Source organism: Somniosus microcephalus, chromosome 1 (assembly GCF_052327205.1).
Source record: "Somniosus microcephalus isolate GS21.2 chromosome 1, FLI_Smic_1.0, whole genome shotgun sequence".
Classification (NCBI taxonomy): domain Eukaryota; kingdom Metazoa; phylum Chordata; class Chondrichthyes; order Squaliformes; family Somniosidae; genus Somniosus; species Somniosus microcephalus.
In genome coordinates this window covers 197,804,493-197,823,817 of record NC_140987.1, presented here as the reverse complement: position 1 = coordinate 197,823,817, position 19,325 = coordinate 197,804,493, and the positions used below count along the sequence as shown (strand labels likewise).

General features: G+C 44.9%; 1 protein-coding gene across 6 annotated transcripts in view; it reads left to right on the top strand.

The window, feature by feature from the left end:
• Positions 1-869: 869 nt before the first annotated feature.
• Positions 870-19,325, top strand: part of adgrv1 (adhesion G protein-coupled receptor V1) — a 986,427-nt gene continuing 967,971 nt past the window's right edge. For all 6 annotated transcript variants that reach the window (XR_015078534.1, XM_085989059.1, XM_085989068.1 and 3 more), the window contains exons 1-2: positions 870-1,005; positions 18,559-18,743. Coding sequence is in view for 5 of the 6 variants with exons in the window: in XM_085989059.1 (XP_085845185.1) it covers positions 18,561-18,743 (183 nt within the window). In the remaining variant the exon portion in view is untranslated. The remainder of the gene's footprint in view (positions 1,006-18,558; positions 18,744-19,325) is intronic.

Below are 19,325 nucleotides of genomic sequence, written 5' to 3'. Positions count from 1 at the left end.
AGTATATGAGTAATTTGCAACATGACATATGATAACTGTAGCATGCTTGGGAGGAACAGGTAACTTTGGACCTATGGTTCCCAAAGTTTTCCACCACTGGGGTTTACCTCATTTCATGTCTGGGTCTGTTGTAGATTAATTGATAGAAATTGATTGCCATGATTAGTCAACAATTCTCCTGGTTGGTCTCACATTCTTCACTCTCCATGAACTTCAGCTCCTCCAAATCTTGTCCATTAAACCCATTCTCGCTGACCTACTTTTGCTCCCAGTTCCCATGCCTCAAATTCTCATCCTGGCGTTTAAATCGCTCCATGTCCTCACCCCGCTTTACCTCGGTAACCTCCTACAGTCTACAACCTCAAACTCTCCATTCATCTGACTCCAGCATCTTATGTATGCCCACCCCACTTTTGTCCCACCACTGTCCACCGTGCCTTCAGCAGTCTGGGTCCCATTGTTCGGAATCCCCTCCCTAAACCCCTTCATCTCCCTCTCCTCATTTAAGACCCTTCTCAAAACCCACTTTAAAACCCTCCTCTTTGACCAAACTTCGACCAAGTCACCCTTGCTAATCTCTCCTTCTTTGACTTGATGTCCATTTTTTGATTATGTCTCTGTGAAGTGACTTGGATGCTTCAGTGGACCCTGTGCACTCATTAAAATAATTTTTAAAGTATTTTTATGTGCTGCCAGTTATCAATATTTGCCTGTTCAGTTCCACCAGGTAGGTGTTGCTTTCTTCTTATTCATGTAATTAAATAAAATAATGGTAAAAGCAGAAGTCTAATTTGGGGGCAGGCGAACGAGCCACTCAGGCGGCCAGCCCCGAGTCCCGGCGCATGCGCTCTCGCAGAGCCGCGGCGCGAGCCCTGATCCAGATCCAGGGAGCGGGAGCAGTTTTTGCGTTGACACTGCCGGGAACCGGGACGCGCTTGCGGATCCTCTGCAGGCTTTCCACGGACCCTCAAGGGACCGCGGCACCCCGCTGGAAAACCACTGCAAGTGAGTTTAAAGATAAAGCAGAATGAGTTTAATTAAGATTGTTTCCAACCAGACTTTTATAGATCGTCCAACCAATGAAAATGCGTTTTGCGAGTGCGGGTATCTAGCGGAACAAAATCTATATTCGAAATAACGGGGTCGCTTAAGGGAAAAAAAAACGTCTAATGGATTTATTGTTATTATACGGATTGCGTATAGTTGGAGAATCTGGGTTTGCAAAGAAAATCAAATCAAAGAAAATCATGATTTCCTCACCTGCTAAACGAGAAGTAGTACCAGAAACGTAGCTCTCTGCGTTTTGTTCGGCTGGTTCGGTATTCGAACCGTGTGTTTTTGTTTTGTATATTGTTGATCACACGGTGTCTGGTCGCACCTCAGCGTGCGGTGCGGTGCGCGAGGGACTGAGAGATGCTGTCTCAGGCAGTGGAGTCGCCGACCACCTTTTTGAATGCATGTCTACAAATCGAAAGACCAGATTTGTGCGAAAAATCCTCATTTCTAAAATCAGAACATTTCTGAGAAGCACTTCGTACAAAGACGCAATCGTTGTTTCATTTTAAATAGTACAATCAATTCTGTTTACCGTGAGAACATTTCACTTATAACGGCAAAGGACAGTTGATGTTCAAGTGCAATTACTGTAAACAATTGTTCTAATATTGTATTCTTTGAGTAAAGTATTGATCCAATTTATAGTCAGCACCTTGGTAGGAAACTGGTATTTAAAGGGAATACAATCCTGAAAGTAGCCGTTTCCTGTTCCTGAACTGAAATTAATGTTTTAAAAAAGTGTAACTGAATGAATACTATAAGATAATATTCTAAGTTGCATTGCCTTAGTGTTACCTGAATATTTGTTTATACAGGCACATAATAAAAACAGCTGTAATGGCAGGTAAATTTCTTACTGCACAACTAGTTTCCTACTGCAGCTATAATTTTAATTCGACCTTATACAATACTTTTATACTTGCTATTTAAAAACTGCATTTGGATAACTTTTTGAGAAAAAAGTTTAGATAAGTTGTTTATGTACTGAAAATTAACTTTATTTGGCGCTATGTTTTGGCTCCTAAATAAAGATAACTGTTCAGTGCATAAAAGGGGGTGGGGTGGGGCTTGGAATGACCTTGACATGCTTTTCATAGAAAATGACAACTCTGAGCAGGAGGCTTACCAAATAGTAGGGAAATTAAAATAATTATATTTTAATACGTTCCAGTATGAATATAGTAATTATATCATGGGACTATGAAACATTAAAGAAAAAAGCCATTACAAGACCTTGTTCTGGAATACCCCTTCAAGAAATTCAATCACTACACTGACAGATTAATTATTATGATTGATGGCACTGAAAATGGAAGATTAGTGTTCAAATTTTCATTGCAAAGTAGAAGTAATTTTATTATATTTGGTTGCATGATAAGGGGAATAAGGTTATGGGCATTTTCTTCACCAACTTAACTTGGCAGTGAATAAACTTCCTTTAGACTTGAAGTATGGAATTAGGCAATTGCATTTTTGGTTCTGAATGTTTGTTGCATATGCAAATCTATATTCTCATCAGCTCAGATGTTCATATATCAGTTGCCAGATTAAGTTATAGGGCACCAAGGGTTTAAAAAAATCTTAGAGAATAGGATACTGAAATGGAATGATAGACTGGGTAAGGTTGAAATCTTTCCCCAGTCACCTCCAGTGCATCACTACTACTTGGAGAGAATTACAAACAATACTGAGATCCAATGAGCCTTGAAAATTTCAGGAAGGATCAGCCCAATCAGGGTGGTTACATATGTAGACACATTTCATTAATACAACTCCATGAAGAATAGATACGGGTTTTAGCTTGTCCACTAGTTGTGCTTCTGTTAGGACCAACGGCAAAGTCTGCTGCAAGGAGCTGTTTGTAATAAGGAGGTTCAACTTTAAGAGCTATGTGATTGATAGTTTAAATCACAGATCACAGAAACCCCACAGTGCAGATAGAGGCCATTTCAGCCCATCGAGCCTGCACCGACACATATCCCTCCCGATCCCCGTAACCCCTACACCAACACATATCCCACCCTATCCCCATAACACTAAGGGTCAATTTATCATAGCCAATCATCCTAACCCGCACATCTTTGGATTGTGGGAGGAAACTGGAGCACCCGAAGAAAACCCACGCAAACACAGAGGGAATGTGCAAACTCCACACAGACAGTCACCCGAGGCCAGATTCGAACCCGGGTCCCTGGCGCTGTGAGGCAACACTGCTAACCACTATGCCACCGTGCTGCCTGGATAATAACTGAACAAAGTTTATCTATAGTTTTTGAAGCTGTGAATGTTTACAGATATGACAGCAACAGTTACAAAATCTAACACCTGGCTCGTATTTAGAATAATTGAACAAATGATTAATTTAAAATGTTGTATCATGGAATAGTTTATAAAACTTATCAAACATATGCATATGTTGTAAATTTGTTGGAATCTTGAGTTTTCAGGTGCTTGGTTAGCCAGGCGTTAGATTTTGTAACTGTTGCTGTTATATCTGTAAACAATCACAGCTTCAAAAACTATAGATAAACTTTGTTCGGTTATTATCCAGGCATTTAAACTATCAATCACATAGCTCTTAAAGCCGAACCTCATTATTACCATCTAAAATGTCATGTTATTATTACAGTAAGTGATTGCTTCCAGCTGTTGTGACAGGATGATTCTGATTACAATATTTTAAATAAATGCACATTTTATTCAAAAATCAACTAATTCAAAAATGTAAGTTATTCAATTATGTTTAATTGGTAACACTGCAAGAGCATAATAACACCCAGAAAGATTACTTAGTCTGTGCAGAAAGTACTTCTTGTCAAGAAATGTTTAATGGTTTGTTATATTTCTGTAATTTTACTTCAGGGGATCATGGAGCATCATTTTAGAAAGTTTGTGTGGGATGTGTGTGTGTGTGCGGGGTGGGGATGTGAGCTGGCAGTGGCAACCTGAAAAAAGTCCAAAATATGAATATCTAGGGGGAGAAATTGGGCACCTTAGCACCTCCCGTTAGCGCCTCCGGGGACGCTAAGGGGGCGCTACCGGCTTTGTGACCAGGCGTGGCGATAGTACCGATGCCCGCAAAATTGAAGTGGAGGTTTGTGGCGGTGGTAACCACTAGCACCATGATCACCTGCGGCTGGAGATCATGACGTCATCCGGGTGCGCAGCGCCCGGCTCTGAAATTCACTCTCGCCCCCTGCCTGAGTGCCTGCCGTTAGCAATGACAGGTAGAGGAGGCGGAATGCAGTCAGATGAGTGCTGGTGGAGCGCTATATAAAGGCGTCAACTTCCGTTTTATTTTGTCGGCTAAGAATGCTGCCTTGTCAGTTTGACATAAGCAAACTGGCGATTTGAGCATTCTCAACTTGAAGTAGTATTCTGGCTGAGAAAAATTTATCACTTTCGTTTGGGTTACATTTGATAGTGCAACATTTTCATCATTTAATGGGGGCTGTACAGGCACTGGACCTCGCCCTCCAGCCTCATCATCGGAGGCAGCGGAGGCAGAGAGAATGATTACAAAATGTGGCCATAGGGAGGAGGGCCAACAGGGCTCTCAACAGGAGGCCTTACCCTCCCAGGGTATTCCGGCAGCATTTCTCCTACATCAGTCTCACTGAGGAGCAGTGTCTTAGAAGGCTCCACTTCACCAAGGACATGGTCACAGAGCTCTGCCACCTCCTGCAGTCAGACCTCGAGCCTCATTTCAGGAGCACCACGTCTCTCAGTGGCAGTTAAGGTTACCATCGTCCTCAATTTCTATGCCAGCAGATCCTTCCAGTGTGCAACAGGAGTCACATCTAACATATCACAGTTCGCCATCCATTGCTGCATCCACGAGGTCACAGATGCTCGCTACAGAAGGAGAAGGGACAACATTTCCTTCCCCATGACCAGAGAGAAGCAGCGTGAGCGTGCATGTGGCTTTGCCAGGATAGCAGGCTTTCCCATGGTGCAGGGCACCATTGACTGCACCCACGTTGCTTTGCGGGCACCTCATAACAATCCTGAGGTATTCCATAACCGCAAAGGCTACCACTCACTTAATGTGCAGTTGGTGTGCGACCACACACAGCGCATCCTCACCGTCAATGCCCGCTATCCTGGCAGCAGCCATGATGCCTTCATTCTGTGCCAGACTGGTGTGCCAGCACTCTTCCAGCCACCACATCAAGCTAGCGGATGGCTGCTGGGAGACAAGGGCTATCCGCTCTCCACCTGGCTCATGACTCCCCTCGCACAACCCCAGCACTCATGCCCAGCACTCATACAATGAGAACACCATTGAGCAGACCATCAGAGTGCTCAAGCAATGGTTCCGCTGCCATGACCGTTCGGGAGGAGCCTTCCAGTACTCGGCTGAGCGGGTGTTCCTTTTCGTTGTCGTCTGCTGCATGCTGCACAACTTGGCTATCATGAGGACGCAGCCATTGCCACCAGGCATAGCCGCACCACCTCTGGAGGAGGAGCAGGAGGAGGACGAGGATGAGGAACAGGAGCATGAACAGCAGCAACAGAAGATCCAGCCACTCCATCGGCCTTGTGAAAGGGCGGTCTGTGACCGCCTCATCAGACTGCGGTTCCAATGAATTCGAGGCCACTTTCTGGTTGCTCATCCAGTCCCCATCATTCCATCAATTTCTCATTCCATACCACACCCCAAAGCTGAAATGAGAAACGGCACCATTTCTGCAACATTCCAAAAAGAAATTTATCCAAATTCAGCAACCACATATATACAGCAACAATATTAACTAATCACCCCTGTGCAAACCCTTACTTCCCCTCTTTACAGTGCCTTTTCCTAATCCACTGCTCCGACGTAGTGTCTCCCCAGTGGCTGCAGCAGGGCTGGTGGAAGGCTGCTGAGTGTCAGTCCCAGAGACTACAGATGGCCTTGCAGGATGCCCTCGACCAGCTCTGGGCCTGGAAAGCCTGGCTGTACACTACGTCACCTCAGTGTGGGCGGTGGCAGTCTGGGCTGGCTAGATGATGGGCAGCGGCAAGGGCAGTGGCGGAGTGGCAGTGGTGGGAGCAGGAATGCTGTCACCCTGAGAGAGGACAGCAGGTTCCTGCTCCTTTGACCCACTGCCACTCCCCTGGGGCAGCACCTCAGCATCACTACCAATCTGCTGCATCACAAATTGCTGGGCTGCTACGACACCGTGAGATCCCTGGTGAACTGTGGTGGTCCCAGCGACAATGGCAGCAGTCAGAGCATTAGTGGCATCAAGCTGAGACTGCATGAGAGCATTCTGAGACTGGATGTCATCAACCATTGACTGCATTACAGCACTAAGATGTTGCGTAGCTTCCGCCTGTGCTGCAATGGATGCTGCCACATCGCCCATGACACGCGGCATGAGGACTGGGTCCCCACGATCTCTCAGGGAGTCCACCATCCTTGGCAGACTGCCAAGGATGGGCTCCATGGTGTGCGTAGAGCTCTGTGCAGTGTTGGAGGCAGACTCCTCCACGCTCCTTACCATTGCACCTATCATCTTGGTGTGCATGCCCATCATCCTTCTTGTGAACGCCTCCCCATCGAGGTCCTCATCTGAGACATGCGCAGCAGAACTCGTGTGCGAACTCGCCCTCCGGGGGGCTGGCTCTCAAGCTACCCTTTCCCCTGGCCTTGTTGCAGCTCGCTCATCCCCAGTGCACCTCCCTGTGCAGACCCCTCTACTAAACTTGCCTCTAAAGATCACGTAGTGCCAGTATCTGAGGTGGTGCCTGCGGGTGATAGGTGCAGTGATACGGTGCTTTGCTCCTCCTCTTCTTCCTCACTCTCAGTGGGAGCCTCAGGGACAGGCTGGTCATCTGTTTGCTGATTCTCTGAAAGCATAAAGGCACCAGACTCGCTTTAAGGTGAGGGAAGGGGGGCAGGAAGGGAGCAAGGAATGCAGACAGTATTAGGAGCTGGAAATTGGGAAAGGCTTGTGGTGTGAGGGGGAAGTAGAATGAGAGGAGAGGGGATGAACATACTGTTGTTGCCCCCAAGGGGGTCAACGTTGCCGACGGCCACCACCTGCTGCTGAATGAGTCGCAGTACTCACTCCTCCAGGTCTGAAAGCTGCTGGAGCTGCGCATCACCCCCGCCTGTTCTGTGCTGCTCCCTCCTATTATGAGCCATCTTGGCCTGCAAGAGAAACGAATGTGTGTGAGTCAGAGTCCAGCTATGTGTTTGGGAGATATGCCTGCCATAGTTGAATAGCTGTGATTGTAGGCAAGGTGTGAGATGTGGATGTGAGTTTGAGTAGGTGCAGATGCTTGGTGGGTGAATGGTGGGGGTGTGGTGGTTTGTACAGTGTGTACAGACTGAAGTTCAGATGCTGGTATGTAGGACCTGTTGAAGCATGTACTCACCTTGACCACCCGAGTGAGGGCGTTGAATTTCTTCTGGCACTGTGTCAGGCTGCGTATGACCAAACTACTGGCCGAGATGTCCTGGGCCACTTCCCTCTACATTACCCTGAATACCTGGGGCAATGTCCCCCTTCCAGTGTCTGGGAACAGCACTGCTCTCCTTCGCTCCACTCCTGCGACCAATGCTTCCAATGCCTCGTCTGTGAAACAACGAGCTTTCTCTCTGGGAGTGGGATCAGCCATCATGATCAGGGGATTTGTTTCCATGCAGGTCGCCTTCACAACCAGCAGTGCTGATAATGAGAACCTGCACAACGATACAACCTTCCCTTTAACAGCTGGAAGGGGCCAGTTTGAAGGATCATTCCCGATTGCATAGCACCTGAAATTCATTTTCGCTCTGCTGGTAGCGCCCCTGGAGCGCCCTGCGTAGGTCATTAGCACTTGCTTTAGCGCTCCAGCACTTTCCAGGAGCGCTAACAGCCAATTTAGGGAAACCTCAGACTCATTAGCGCCTGCCGCTAATTTTTCATGATTTCAAAATTTATCGCCCCAAACGGGCGATACCGAATTTCTCCCCCCATATATTTTTATTAATATATTGTATTGACATAATCAGGGTTAAGACGATGGTTATGATCATTTGAGCATGACTCTTCCAGTAACTGATGTCATCTTGCTGACTTGATTAGATAACATCCTAATATCTTAGTACAGTAGTCCTTGTTGGGTCCCATTATTCCCTTTCGATCTGTGTGTGCATACATCCTTATTTACCTTGATCAAGACTTTTCAACACTGTATCAAAGTATTTTTTATTAATTCCTGGGATGTGGGCATCACTGGCATTTATTGCCCATCCCTAGTTGCCATTGAGAGGATGGTGGTGGGACTTCCTCTTGAACTACTGGAGTCCATGTGGTGTAGATGTGATCCATGCCGTTGTTACCTCTAGATTTGACTATTCCAACGCACTCCTGGCTGGCCTCCCACATTCTACCCGACGTAAACATGAGTTCATCCAAAACACGGCTGCCCGTGTCCTAGCTCGCACCAAGTCCCGTTCACCCATCACCCCTGTGCTCGCTGACCTAATTCTGCCTCCTTGAGCATCCCTGATTATAATCGCTCAACCATTGGTGGCCGTGCCTTCTGTTGCCTAGGCCCTAAGCTCTGGAAGTCCCTGCCTAAACCTCTCCACCTCTCTTTCCTCCTTTAAGATGCTCCTTAAAACTGACCTCTTTGACCAAGCTTCTGGTCACCTGCCCTAATTTCTCCATATGTGGCTCAGTTTCAATTTTTTTGTTTTATAACACTCCTGTGAAGCGCCTTGGGACGTTTTACTACGTTAAAGGCGCTATATAAATACAAGTTGTTGTTGTTGATGCTTTCTCAATGCTGTTAGGTAGAGAGTTCCAGGATTTTGACCCAGCAATGATGAAGGAATGTCCAACTCAGAGTGTGTGTAACTTGGAGGTGATGGTGTTCCGCTGTATCTGCTGCCCTTGTCTTTCTAGATGGTGGAGGTTGTGGGTTTTGAAGATGCTGCCGAAGAAGCTTTGGTGAGTTGCTGCAGTGTATCCTGTAGACACCACAGCCACAGTGTGCCAGTGGTGGTGGGGGTGGGTATTTCGGCTAGTGGATGAGGTGCTGATCAATCGTACCGCTTTCACAGAATCACAGAATCACAGAAACCCCACAGTGCAGATAGAGGCCATTTCGGCCCATCGAGCCTGCACCGAAACATATCCCACCCGATCCCCGTAACCCCTACACCAACACATATCCCACCCTATCCCCGTAACCCCACGTATTTAATCCCCCTAACACTAAGGCAAGTGGAAAGTATTTCATCACACTCCTGACTTTTGCTTTGTAGATGGAGGAAAGGCTTTGGAGAGCCAGGAGGTGAGTCACTCGCTACAGAATTCCCAACCTCTGACCTTCTCTAGTTGTCAATCCATTTCTGTGCGAGTTGAGTTTCAGGCCAATGATGACTCCCAGGATGTTAATGGTAGGGGACGGTGATGGCAATATCATTGAATGTCAAGGGGAGGTGAATAGGCCCTCTCTTGTTGAAGATGGCCATTGCCTGGCACTTATGTGAATGTTACTTGCCACTTATCAGCCCAAGTCTGGATGTTGTCCAGTTCATTCTACATTGGTCAAGAACTGCTTCATTATCTGAGGAATTGCGAATGGAGCTGAACACTCTGCAATCATCAGTGAACAGCCCCACTTCCAACCTTATGATGGAAGGATAGATTGATTGAAGTAGCTGAAGATAGTTGGGCCTAGGATGCTATCCTGATGAACTCCTGCAGTGATGTCCTGGTGCGGAGATGATTGGTCCCCAACAAGCACAACCATCTTCCTTGTGCGAGGTATGACTCGAGCCGCTGGAGAGTTTTCCTCCTGGTCCTTATTGACCAATGTTCCCTATAAGCTGTGCAGCTGCACAGCTCTCTGCGAAAAACCGCGCATGCGCTGTATTTTGAATGGGCCGCACAGCCCCTTAAAGGGGCCGCGCAGCGGAAAAAAATTAATGGGAACATTGTTAATGACTTCAGTTTTACTAGGGTTTCTAGGTACCACGCTAGATCAAATGCTACTTTGATGTTAAGAATGTTCACTCTCGCCTCGCCTATGGAATTTAGTTCATTCCATGTTTGGACCAAGGTTGTAATGATGTTTGGCGCTGAGGTGTCCTGACGGAACCAAATCTGGCAGTGGACAGGTTATTGGTGAGTAAATGCCACTTGATAGCACTGTTGATGACTCCTTCCATCACTTTAGTGATGTTTGGGAGTAGACTTACTTTTTGTGGACAGGACATACCTGGGCAATTTCCCACATTAATGGGTAGATGCCAATGTTGTGTTGTACTGGAGCAGTTTGGGTAGCACTGGAGCACAGGTTTTCAGCAGTACAGTATTGTTGAGTCCTGTAGTCTTGCTATGTCCAGTGCACTCAGCTATTTCTTGATTTCATGTGGAATTAATTGAATTGGCTGAAAACTGGCATCTGTGATGGCAGGGACCTTGCGAGGAGGCTGAAAAGAATCATTCGCTGGCCATTTCTGACTGAAGATGTTTGCATAAGCTTCAGCCTTGTCTTTTGCACACACATGCTGGGCTCTGCCATTATTGAGGACGGGGATGTTCATGGAGCCTTTTAGTTGCTTAATGATCCACCACCATTCATGATTGGCTGTGGCAGGGCTGCAGAGCTTTGACCTGATTCCTTGGTTGTGGGATCATTTAGCTATGTCTATAGCATACTGGTGTTTGCTGTTTAGCATGCATGTAGTCCTGTGTTGTAACTTCACCAGGTTGGCCTCTCATTTTCAGGTATGCTTGGTGCTGCTTCCGGCATGCTTTTCTACGCTCCTCTTTAACGAATATATATAAAAGTGATTAAATACAGTCATTAATGTTATACAACACCAGTGCCAGAGAAATATTAATAATAATGTCTATAGGGCTAACTTTTCTTGTCGTTCAATTATTTCATTACTAATTATTTCATAAAGAACTAAATAAAAGTTTTTTAATGAATTAAAATAATCAGCACATCAAGCAAGCGATTACTGGCATGCTGTATTGCACAGTTCATTTGCTGATTCAGACCCTGGAGAATATTGCTGATTTTGTATTAATAAAATAAACATTGAAATCCATTCCAGCTTAGTTTATTACAGTAGACAGTTAACTTGTATACTAGTTTTGAAATATAAACTAAACATAGTCATAGAGTTATACAGGACAGAAAGAGGCCCTTTGGCCCATCGTGTCCGCGCCGGCCATCAAGCCCTGTCTATTCTAATCCCATTTTCCAGCACTTGGTCTGTAGCCTTGTATGCTATGGCGTTCCAAGTGCTCATCTAAATGCTTCTTGAATGTTGTGAGGGTTCCTGCCTCTACCACCCTTTCAGGCAGTGAGTTCCAGATTCCAACCACCTTCTGGGTGAAAAAGTTTTTCCTCAAATCCCCTCTAAACCTCCTGCCCCTTACCTTGAAACTATGCCCCCTGGTTATTGATCCCTCTACAAAGGGGAAAAGTTCCTTTCTATCTAACCTATCGATGCCCCTCATAATTTTGTACACCTCAATCAGGTCCCCCCTCAGCCTTCTCTGCTCTAAGGAAAACAACCCTAGCCTGTCCAGTCTCTCTTCATAGCTGAAGCACTCCAGCCCAGGTAACATCCTGGTGAATCTCCTCTGCACCCTCTCCAATGCAATCACATCCTTCCTATAGTGTGGCGACCAGAACTGCACACAGTATTCCAGCTGTGGCCTAACTAGCGTTTTGTACAGCTCCATCATAACCTCCCTGCTCTTATATTCTATGCCTTGGCTAATGAAGGTAAGTATCCCATATTCCTTTTTAACCACCTTATCAACCTGTCCTGCTACCTTCAGGGATCTATGTACATGCACACCAAGGTCCCTCTGATCCTCTGTCCTTCCTGGGGTCCTACCATTCATTGTGTATTCCCTTGCCTTGTTAGTCCTCCCAAAATGCATCACCTCACAATTTTTAGGGTTAAATTCCACTTGCCACTGTTCTGCCCATCTAACCAACCCATCTGCTTCACGACGACATGCAAGCCATGATCCTGACCAACGGTTCCACCACAGACTCAATTCACGTACAAACCGGGATCAAGCAAGGCTGTGTCATCGCACCAACGCTTTTCTCGATCTTCCTTGCTGCAATGCTCCATCTCACCCTCAGTGAGCTCCCCACTGGAGTGAAGCTAATTTACAGAACAAACGGGAAACTGTTCAGCCTCCGTTGCCTCCAGTCCAGATCCAAGGTCGTCCCATCCTCTGTCGTCGAATTACAGTATCCAGACGACGCTTGCGTCTGCGCTCACTTGGAGGTTGAACTCCAAACCATTGTCAACACCTTCACCGAAGCGTACGAGAGCATGGGCCTTACACTAAACAAAGGTCCTCTACCAACCTGCCCCCGCCACACAGTACTGCCCCCTGATTATCAAAATTCACGACAAGGCCTTGGACAACGTGGACCACTTTCCATACCTCGGGAGCCTACTGTCAGCAAGGGCAGACGTCGACAACACCGCCTTCAGTGTGCCAGTGCAGCCTTCGGTCGCCTGAGGAAGAGAGTGTTTGAAGACCAGGACCTCAAACCCGGCACTAAGCTCATGGTCTACAGAGCAGCAGTGATACCCGCCCTGCTGTATGCCTCAGAGACATGGACCATGTACAGCAGGCACCTCAAAGCACTGGAGAGGTACCACCAACGCTGCCTCCGCAAGATCCTGCAAATCCATTGGCAGGGTAGGCGCACCAACATCAGTGTTCTTGCTCAGGCCAACATCCCCAGCATTGAAGCATCAAAGCTTTGACCGCGCTCAATCAGCTCCGATGGATGGGTCACATTGTCCGCATGCCCGATACGAGACTCCCAAAACAAGCGCTCTACTCGGAGCTCCGGCACGGCAAGAAAGCCCCAGGTGGGCAGAGGAAACGCTTCAAGGACACCCTCAAAGCCTCCTTGAAAAAGTGTAACATCCCCACCGACACCTGGGAATCCCTGGCCCAAGACTGCACAAAGTGGAGGAGAAGCATCCGGGAAGGCGCCAAACACCTCGCGTCTCTTCGCTGGGAGCAAGCGGAAGCCAAGCGCAGGCAGCGCAAGGAGTGCACGTCAACCCAAGCACCCCACCCACCCGCCCCTTCAACCACCGTCTGCCCCACCTGTGACAGAGACTGTATGTCCCGCATTGGACTCATCAGTCACCTGCGAGCTCATTTTTAATGTGGAAACAAGTCACCCTCGGTTCCAAGGGACTGCCTAAGGGAGAGAGAGAGATATCGACCTGTAGCCTGAGGCTTCCCTCCTCGCTATTTACCACTCCACCAATTTTCGTGTCATCTGCGAACTTACTGATCATACCTCCTACATTCATATCTAAATTATTAATGTACACTACAAACAACCTAACATTTATTCAATGTGATATTATTACATTACGATGTAAAGCTCTAAATGCAAATTTAGTTAAGAAGTATTACATTTCTATGATTATTCAACATTTCAAAATATTTAATGGGATCTTAGTAACTACATCTGTTTCATCCACAACATACAACATAGGTGTGAAATGGTAATGTTTGTACAAAAGTGAAGATAGCGTTATAAACAGCAGGATGTACTTATTGCTGTCTGAAGTGCTACTTGTTCAGACCTAAATATAGGCTTTTGAAAAGGTTAACGCAAATTACTTCGCAACTCATTACTATGTAATATTGATGGGACTTACAGCATTGTGCGTAGGAAGGTGAGCAGTGGCAGCTTAATTGTTGCTGGGTGGACTAGAAATACCAGGTGATTATTAATTGATGATACTATTATGAAACAACTTCTCTGTTTCCAAATGAGTAACACAAAGACTTTAAAATGACCTCTGTTTTAGCAGTAGGGCTAACCTTTCATGAGATGACTACTAAGGATCATGTGTTGCTGTATCAGTTTCAGTATGCAGTTCAGTACGGGGAGGAGAAAGGAATGCCAACTCATAGTGCTAGTGACCAGGTAGCACTAAAATGTCAGGATGGCTATTAAGAAATATCTGGGTTATGTGAAATTTAGTCAAATAATTTCAGTTGTAAGTAAAACATAAACTACAGATGTGTCATACGGCCAAATGAATAGCTGACTTGCTAAGGAACTGAGCCACAACAAAGTATTTTGATGACATTAGGTATTGTATTCAGTATTCCACATAGTGCAATTTGCTGAAGACCAGCAAGAGCAGAAAAGTGCTACCCGTGATATAAGGGGACATAAGTTGTATGGTGAGGTGTTGCAGGCAGAGCTACCTGGGAATGACTGAAAAGAAGTGTTTTAAGAATTGGAAGTTAAAACAGGAAAAATGTGATGGAACTGTGCCATTTCTTCAATGAAGATCTCCAGGCATTATCAAACATCACAATGATCCTGAAATTCATTATGGCTCTTACTGTCTATCTGTTGGAGATCTTCTGGGCAAATATTGTCAAGTGATATATTCAGTAAAACCAGTTTTCTATTCAGAAGTGTATCAAGAAGATCGCAGATGCATTATTTAGCTGGCTAAACTACTTAATTATTATCGCTGGTGACCACCAACACCAGTATGATAGGGCAGCACGTTTCTACAGATCTCTTGGTTTCCTGGAATCATTGGTTGCACAGAAGTTGTAATTTGGGTTCATGAATAATGCAATAACTTGGATGAACTGTAAGGACTATGTTTCGTCAATGCGCAGCTAGTATATAACTATCAGCTCATATTAATGCAGGTGAATGGTTACTTACTGGCATCCCCCACAATGCCTTCATTTTAAGGCAACCAGCTGTGCCATGCTCACTTGATACGCAAGGAAGAGTGAAAGGATGGATCTTGAGAAGCCAAGGGTATCATCTGCAACCATGGCTTATCATCCTTTTGTGGCAATCACAGACAGAAACCGAAGGCATGTACAACAAGTTTCATGCTACAATCAGAATGGATGTTGAAGCAGGGCTTTAAACGTCTTGACTGATCGGGGAGGTTTTTTGTTACAGTACACTCCATGCCAGGGTCTCCCAAATCATCATTGGATGTTGCCTGTTGCATCACTTTGCCCTATAGATGCCCAAATATGGAGGAAGAAGAACAGAGTGCTGGAGCCATAGCAGAGCAGGAAGATGAAAGTTAGAATGAGTTAGCTGTCAAGCTATCAGTGTAGCAAGGAAGTCTGGTGTATCAAATACTAATCCAAGACACCTTCCAATAAGTCCCAGAGCTGCTCCCTTAAACATGCAATCTGTGTATGCAAATTAGCCTACCCTGAATCAATTTGTTCTAGAATTTGCTGTGCAGTTCCTCAAATGCCATCTGTTATTATCTTTTGTTGTGCTACTGCTTTATTCTAAGCAATGACACAAAGATACTCAGCACAATGTACTAATCAACTGCAGTGTATTTATTCCATCCATTGTGTGTTCTGTGAGTAACTGAATGATTTGTCATATTGCTTCCCCTTTGTACTTGCAGTTTGTTTGTGGCATGTGACTAACCTGTTACTTCTCAATGATTTTGTAATTAAATAGCATAAATGTGCTGACTGGTTGCAGGGTTTCACTGCCAGCCTTTTGGGACTGTGGTAGCATAGACCTCTGTGACATGCACTTTGCTGTCCCTACATGTCAGCACTATCCAATGCATTTGATCCTGAATGCTTTTTGACACACCTACTATCACTTGTACAGGGATGCTTGATTGCCTGGATGTGGCACCATCACGAAAGCCACTCATCTGATTTACAACTACTATAGGCAAAACCCTGCTGTTGGGCATTTCCTTGACATAGCTGTCTGAGAGGAGGTCGTTGGGCAAATATAATGTTGCCTATATCTGATTTCCAAGCATGTAGAAGCTGGCAAAGAGTGAAACTTTAAAATTCAAGCCCAATAGCAGCAGTATGAACATTCATGCGAGGTGCTTCCTCTGTGCCTATGACCCATACTATTAAGTGCTTCACTTTGGATACAATCGTAGACTGCAGTGAAGACAAACATTCATGCATCACTGTGCAGATCCAGATGGTGGACTTCTCTATGCTCTTCTCCATATTTTGCAGTGCATTTTACATGAACACAGTGGGTGTGATTATCCTTTTTGAGCCAGAGTTCTGGCGGGGTGGGACTTCCCCAACCCAACCCATTTCCCTGGCTTGGGGCTCATTATCATTGCTTGACAATCTCGCAGCAGGATTCCCACTGACAAGAGGATGAGGTTTGGCAGGGCTGGCGTTCTTGCATGTCTACCTATGATAAGTGCTTGTCTTGCAGGGGACAACACTGACTCACTTTCAGATTTCCTCCCATGCCTGCTGCTCAAGGTCCACTGTCAGATTAGTATTTGAATGATATAATACCTACTGTTTTTTCTTCACAAAAGAATAATACTTGCATTTATCACGTTAACATGCCTTAAGGTGCTTCATACTATAAATTGCTTTTAAACTTCAATGTTCGAAAATCCAGTAGCCTGAAATTTAGAAGATGAAAGGTGGAAAAACAGTTTAGATTGAATTACCATACAAGGAAGGCGATGAATTTATGGAGTGGTCTGTCAAGGGATTAAATGAGGGCTGAATGTATCAGCAAATTCAAGAGAGAGCTGTCTAAATACCTGTTGAAAAAATGGCAGAAGGATATGACACATATCATGGGATATTATATTTCTGGGACTGGCCAATGGACCACAATTGGTTTTTTATGGTTATGCATATTCCTATGTTTCCATGTTTTGCATGTGCAACAGCCCACAATAGTCTGAAGCAGTGAGTGGGTCAGGGTAATATAAGTAATTATGGCCTGCCAATATCTTTACAAATGAAAGTTGATTATACTGACATTTTTAGTCTGACAGGTAACATGCATACTATCTCCACTTTATTTTTTATTATCATTACTTTTCATTGCCACTCCTAACCCTGGTCTAAAGAGTTTTGAAGCTCTGAGTTGTGAAGTAGGCATTATGTTGAAGGGCGCACAACTAAAATACTGAACAACTTACACATATAAATTGCCTTTCACATAACAAACATCCAGAGTATCCTATGGGGAATTGTAGGACACTGGACAAGAAGTGGGAGAGAAATTATGGGAGGTAACCAAAGGTGCCTTAGATATACAGCAGGTATTGAAGGTGGGAAGTGAGATGGGAAAGAGAGTTTTAAAGCACTGGGGCATGGTTACTGAAGGCTCAGCCACTGATGCTGTGGCAAAAAATTGGGGGGTACACAGTAGACCAGAGTTCTAAGAACACAGGGTGCCTTTTAGGATGCAGGGCTACAGAAGTTTGCAGAGGTCACCCTATTTTGCAACTAAGGATTTGAAAAAAGAAACCAGGATTTTGAATGGGGGCCGAATAAAGTTCAGTGAGGATGAGGTAAAAGGTGTGCAGGATGTATTACAAAATAGGATATGAGTAACATAATTCTGGATGGTATGGAGTTTAGTGTAGAATGAAGTTTGGGAGGCAGACAGTTCATATGGAATCTTCCCTGATGTTTACTGCTGAGAAATTATATTGCTGAGGGTATCATGTAAATAATAATAAGAGGGACAATGAAGGGAATTTTGGGTACTACAGAGGTGCCCTTGTAGAATGGGAGGAAACATTGGAGCAGATGTACTGACTATGTTGGGGCAGGTAGGAATGGAATGGAGAAAGAGTTGTTCTATAGAGGTTAACCACGAGTAGAAGTGGCAGAGGAGGATAGTGTGACCAATCATGTTGAAATCCACAGAGATCAGAGATTATAACCACTTAGGACATCATTGGTAATGGGGAGGTTGTTGATAGTGTGTGTGAGGGAATCCAGACCAAAGGGATTTGAATAGAGTGTGGTGGAAGGGTGGGAGAGATGGGCACAGAGTTGGATAAGAAACTTGGAGAGGAAGGGAAGGTTAGAAATAGGCTGGTGGAGAGGACAGAGGTTGAAGATGGGGCTTTAGCAAAGGCGGATGGCTCCAACAGTTTTGAAGGGGGAGGTCAATTCCTGAGGAAAAGGAGAGATTGACTATATTGGCAAATCTCAGGCTGAGGAGAGGTAGTTGGGTTGGGAGAGGGTTGAGGGAGCAGCTGGTATTACTCATGGCAATGATGACTAATGAAAGCTGCGGGGAGATTGGGGAGAAACTACAGAGCATTTTGGTGTGAGAGTCAGAGTGAGGGGCTGATGAAAGATGTGATCGAGACAGAAAGGCACATGGATCCAGAGGTGGCTGAGTGAAAAGCTTCAACTTTGGAAACAAAGAAATCCATGGGCTCCTCATATTTGGTGTCAGAGTGGCGGGGGCAGAAAAGGGTGCTTGGGTGAGGTAATTAGTAGTGAAGGGGAGGAGTTTGCCATTGTTTTGGCCTCCAGAATTATCCTGTAATAATAAGACTTACTAAAAACTAATGAGAAAAGCTTTTATCCAAAATATTTATTAAATGGTTTGGGGAAGATTTTCTAAGAATCTGAAAACAGTTACCCATAAAGTTTAGGTTTGTACATTTTTATCTGTGATCCTAATAATGATCCTAGTTTAAACTGGTGTTCTTTCTCTGATTTGTCTTTATAGGAATGCCTACTGTTTTCTCAGTGGCTGAGCTTGTTTTGGGTCTTTGTGCCACTCTCGCATTTGGAGATACAGAAGTAAAGTTTGCAGGTCAAACAAAGTTTGTGGTGAATGAAACAAGCACCTCAGTTATACGCCTGGTTATTGAAAGGACAGGAACACCAGCCAATGTCACAGTACTCTTACTGGTAAGGAACAAAGATTGTCTAGGCAATCCTATCTATGCTACAACTTATGCTTTCAGTCTACATTTAGTGCTATTTTACACATTGTTTTACATTGTAAATACTTGAAGGAGAGATCTGCCATAAATTATGTTTGAAGTATTGCGGCAAAATCTAAACTTAATCCTCAAGCTCAGCTTTCCGGAGAGTGTTTAATATTCAATCATAATATGATTATGGTAGTGCAGTACAGAGTTAATTTTACTAGTTTCTCTAAACTGTATTCTCCAGGGTGATCAGGTACAGCGAGAGAAAATGGACCAATCCTGTACAATGTGCTGCTTTACAAATGGGAAACAGGCTTCAGGAATGTGCAGCTACAGCTCCCCTGATGTACAATTTAGCTAAAATACTGCGACTGGCAGAAGTTATGTATGGTTTCATCAATTTTTATTATGTTATTTAAAATATATTTTTTTAGCAGCATGGTGATGCTGAGCGTTAATGGAATAGTGCCACAGAATAGGGTTGGATGCAGTTTTGAATCCCACTCTGCTCAATTCTCAATCTGAGCCCTGTTGAGGGGGGCAGTGCCAAATGGATCCC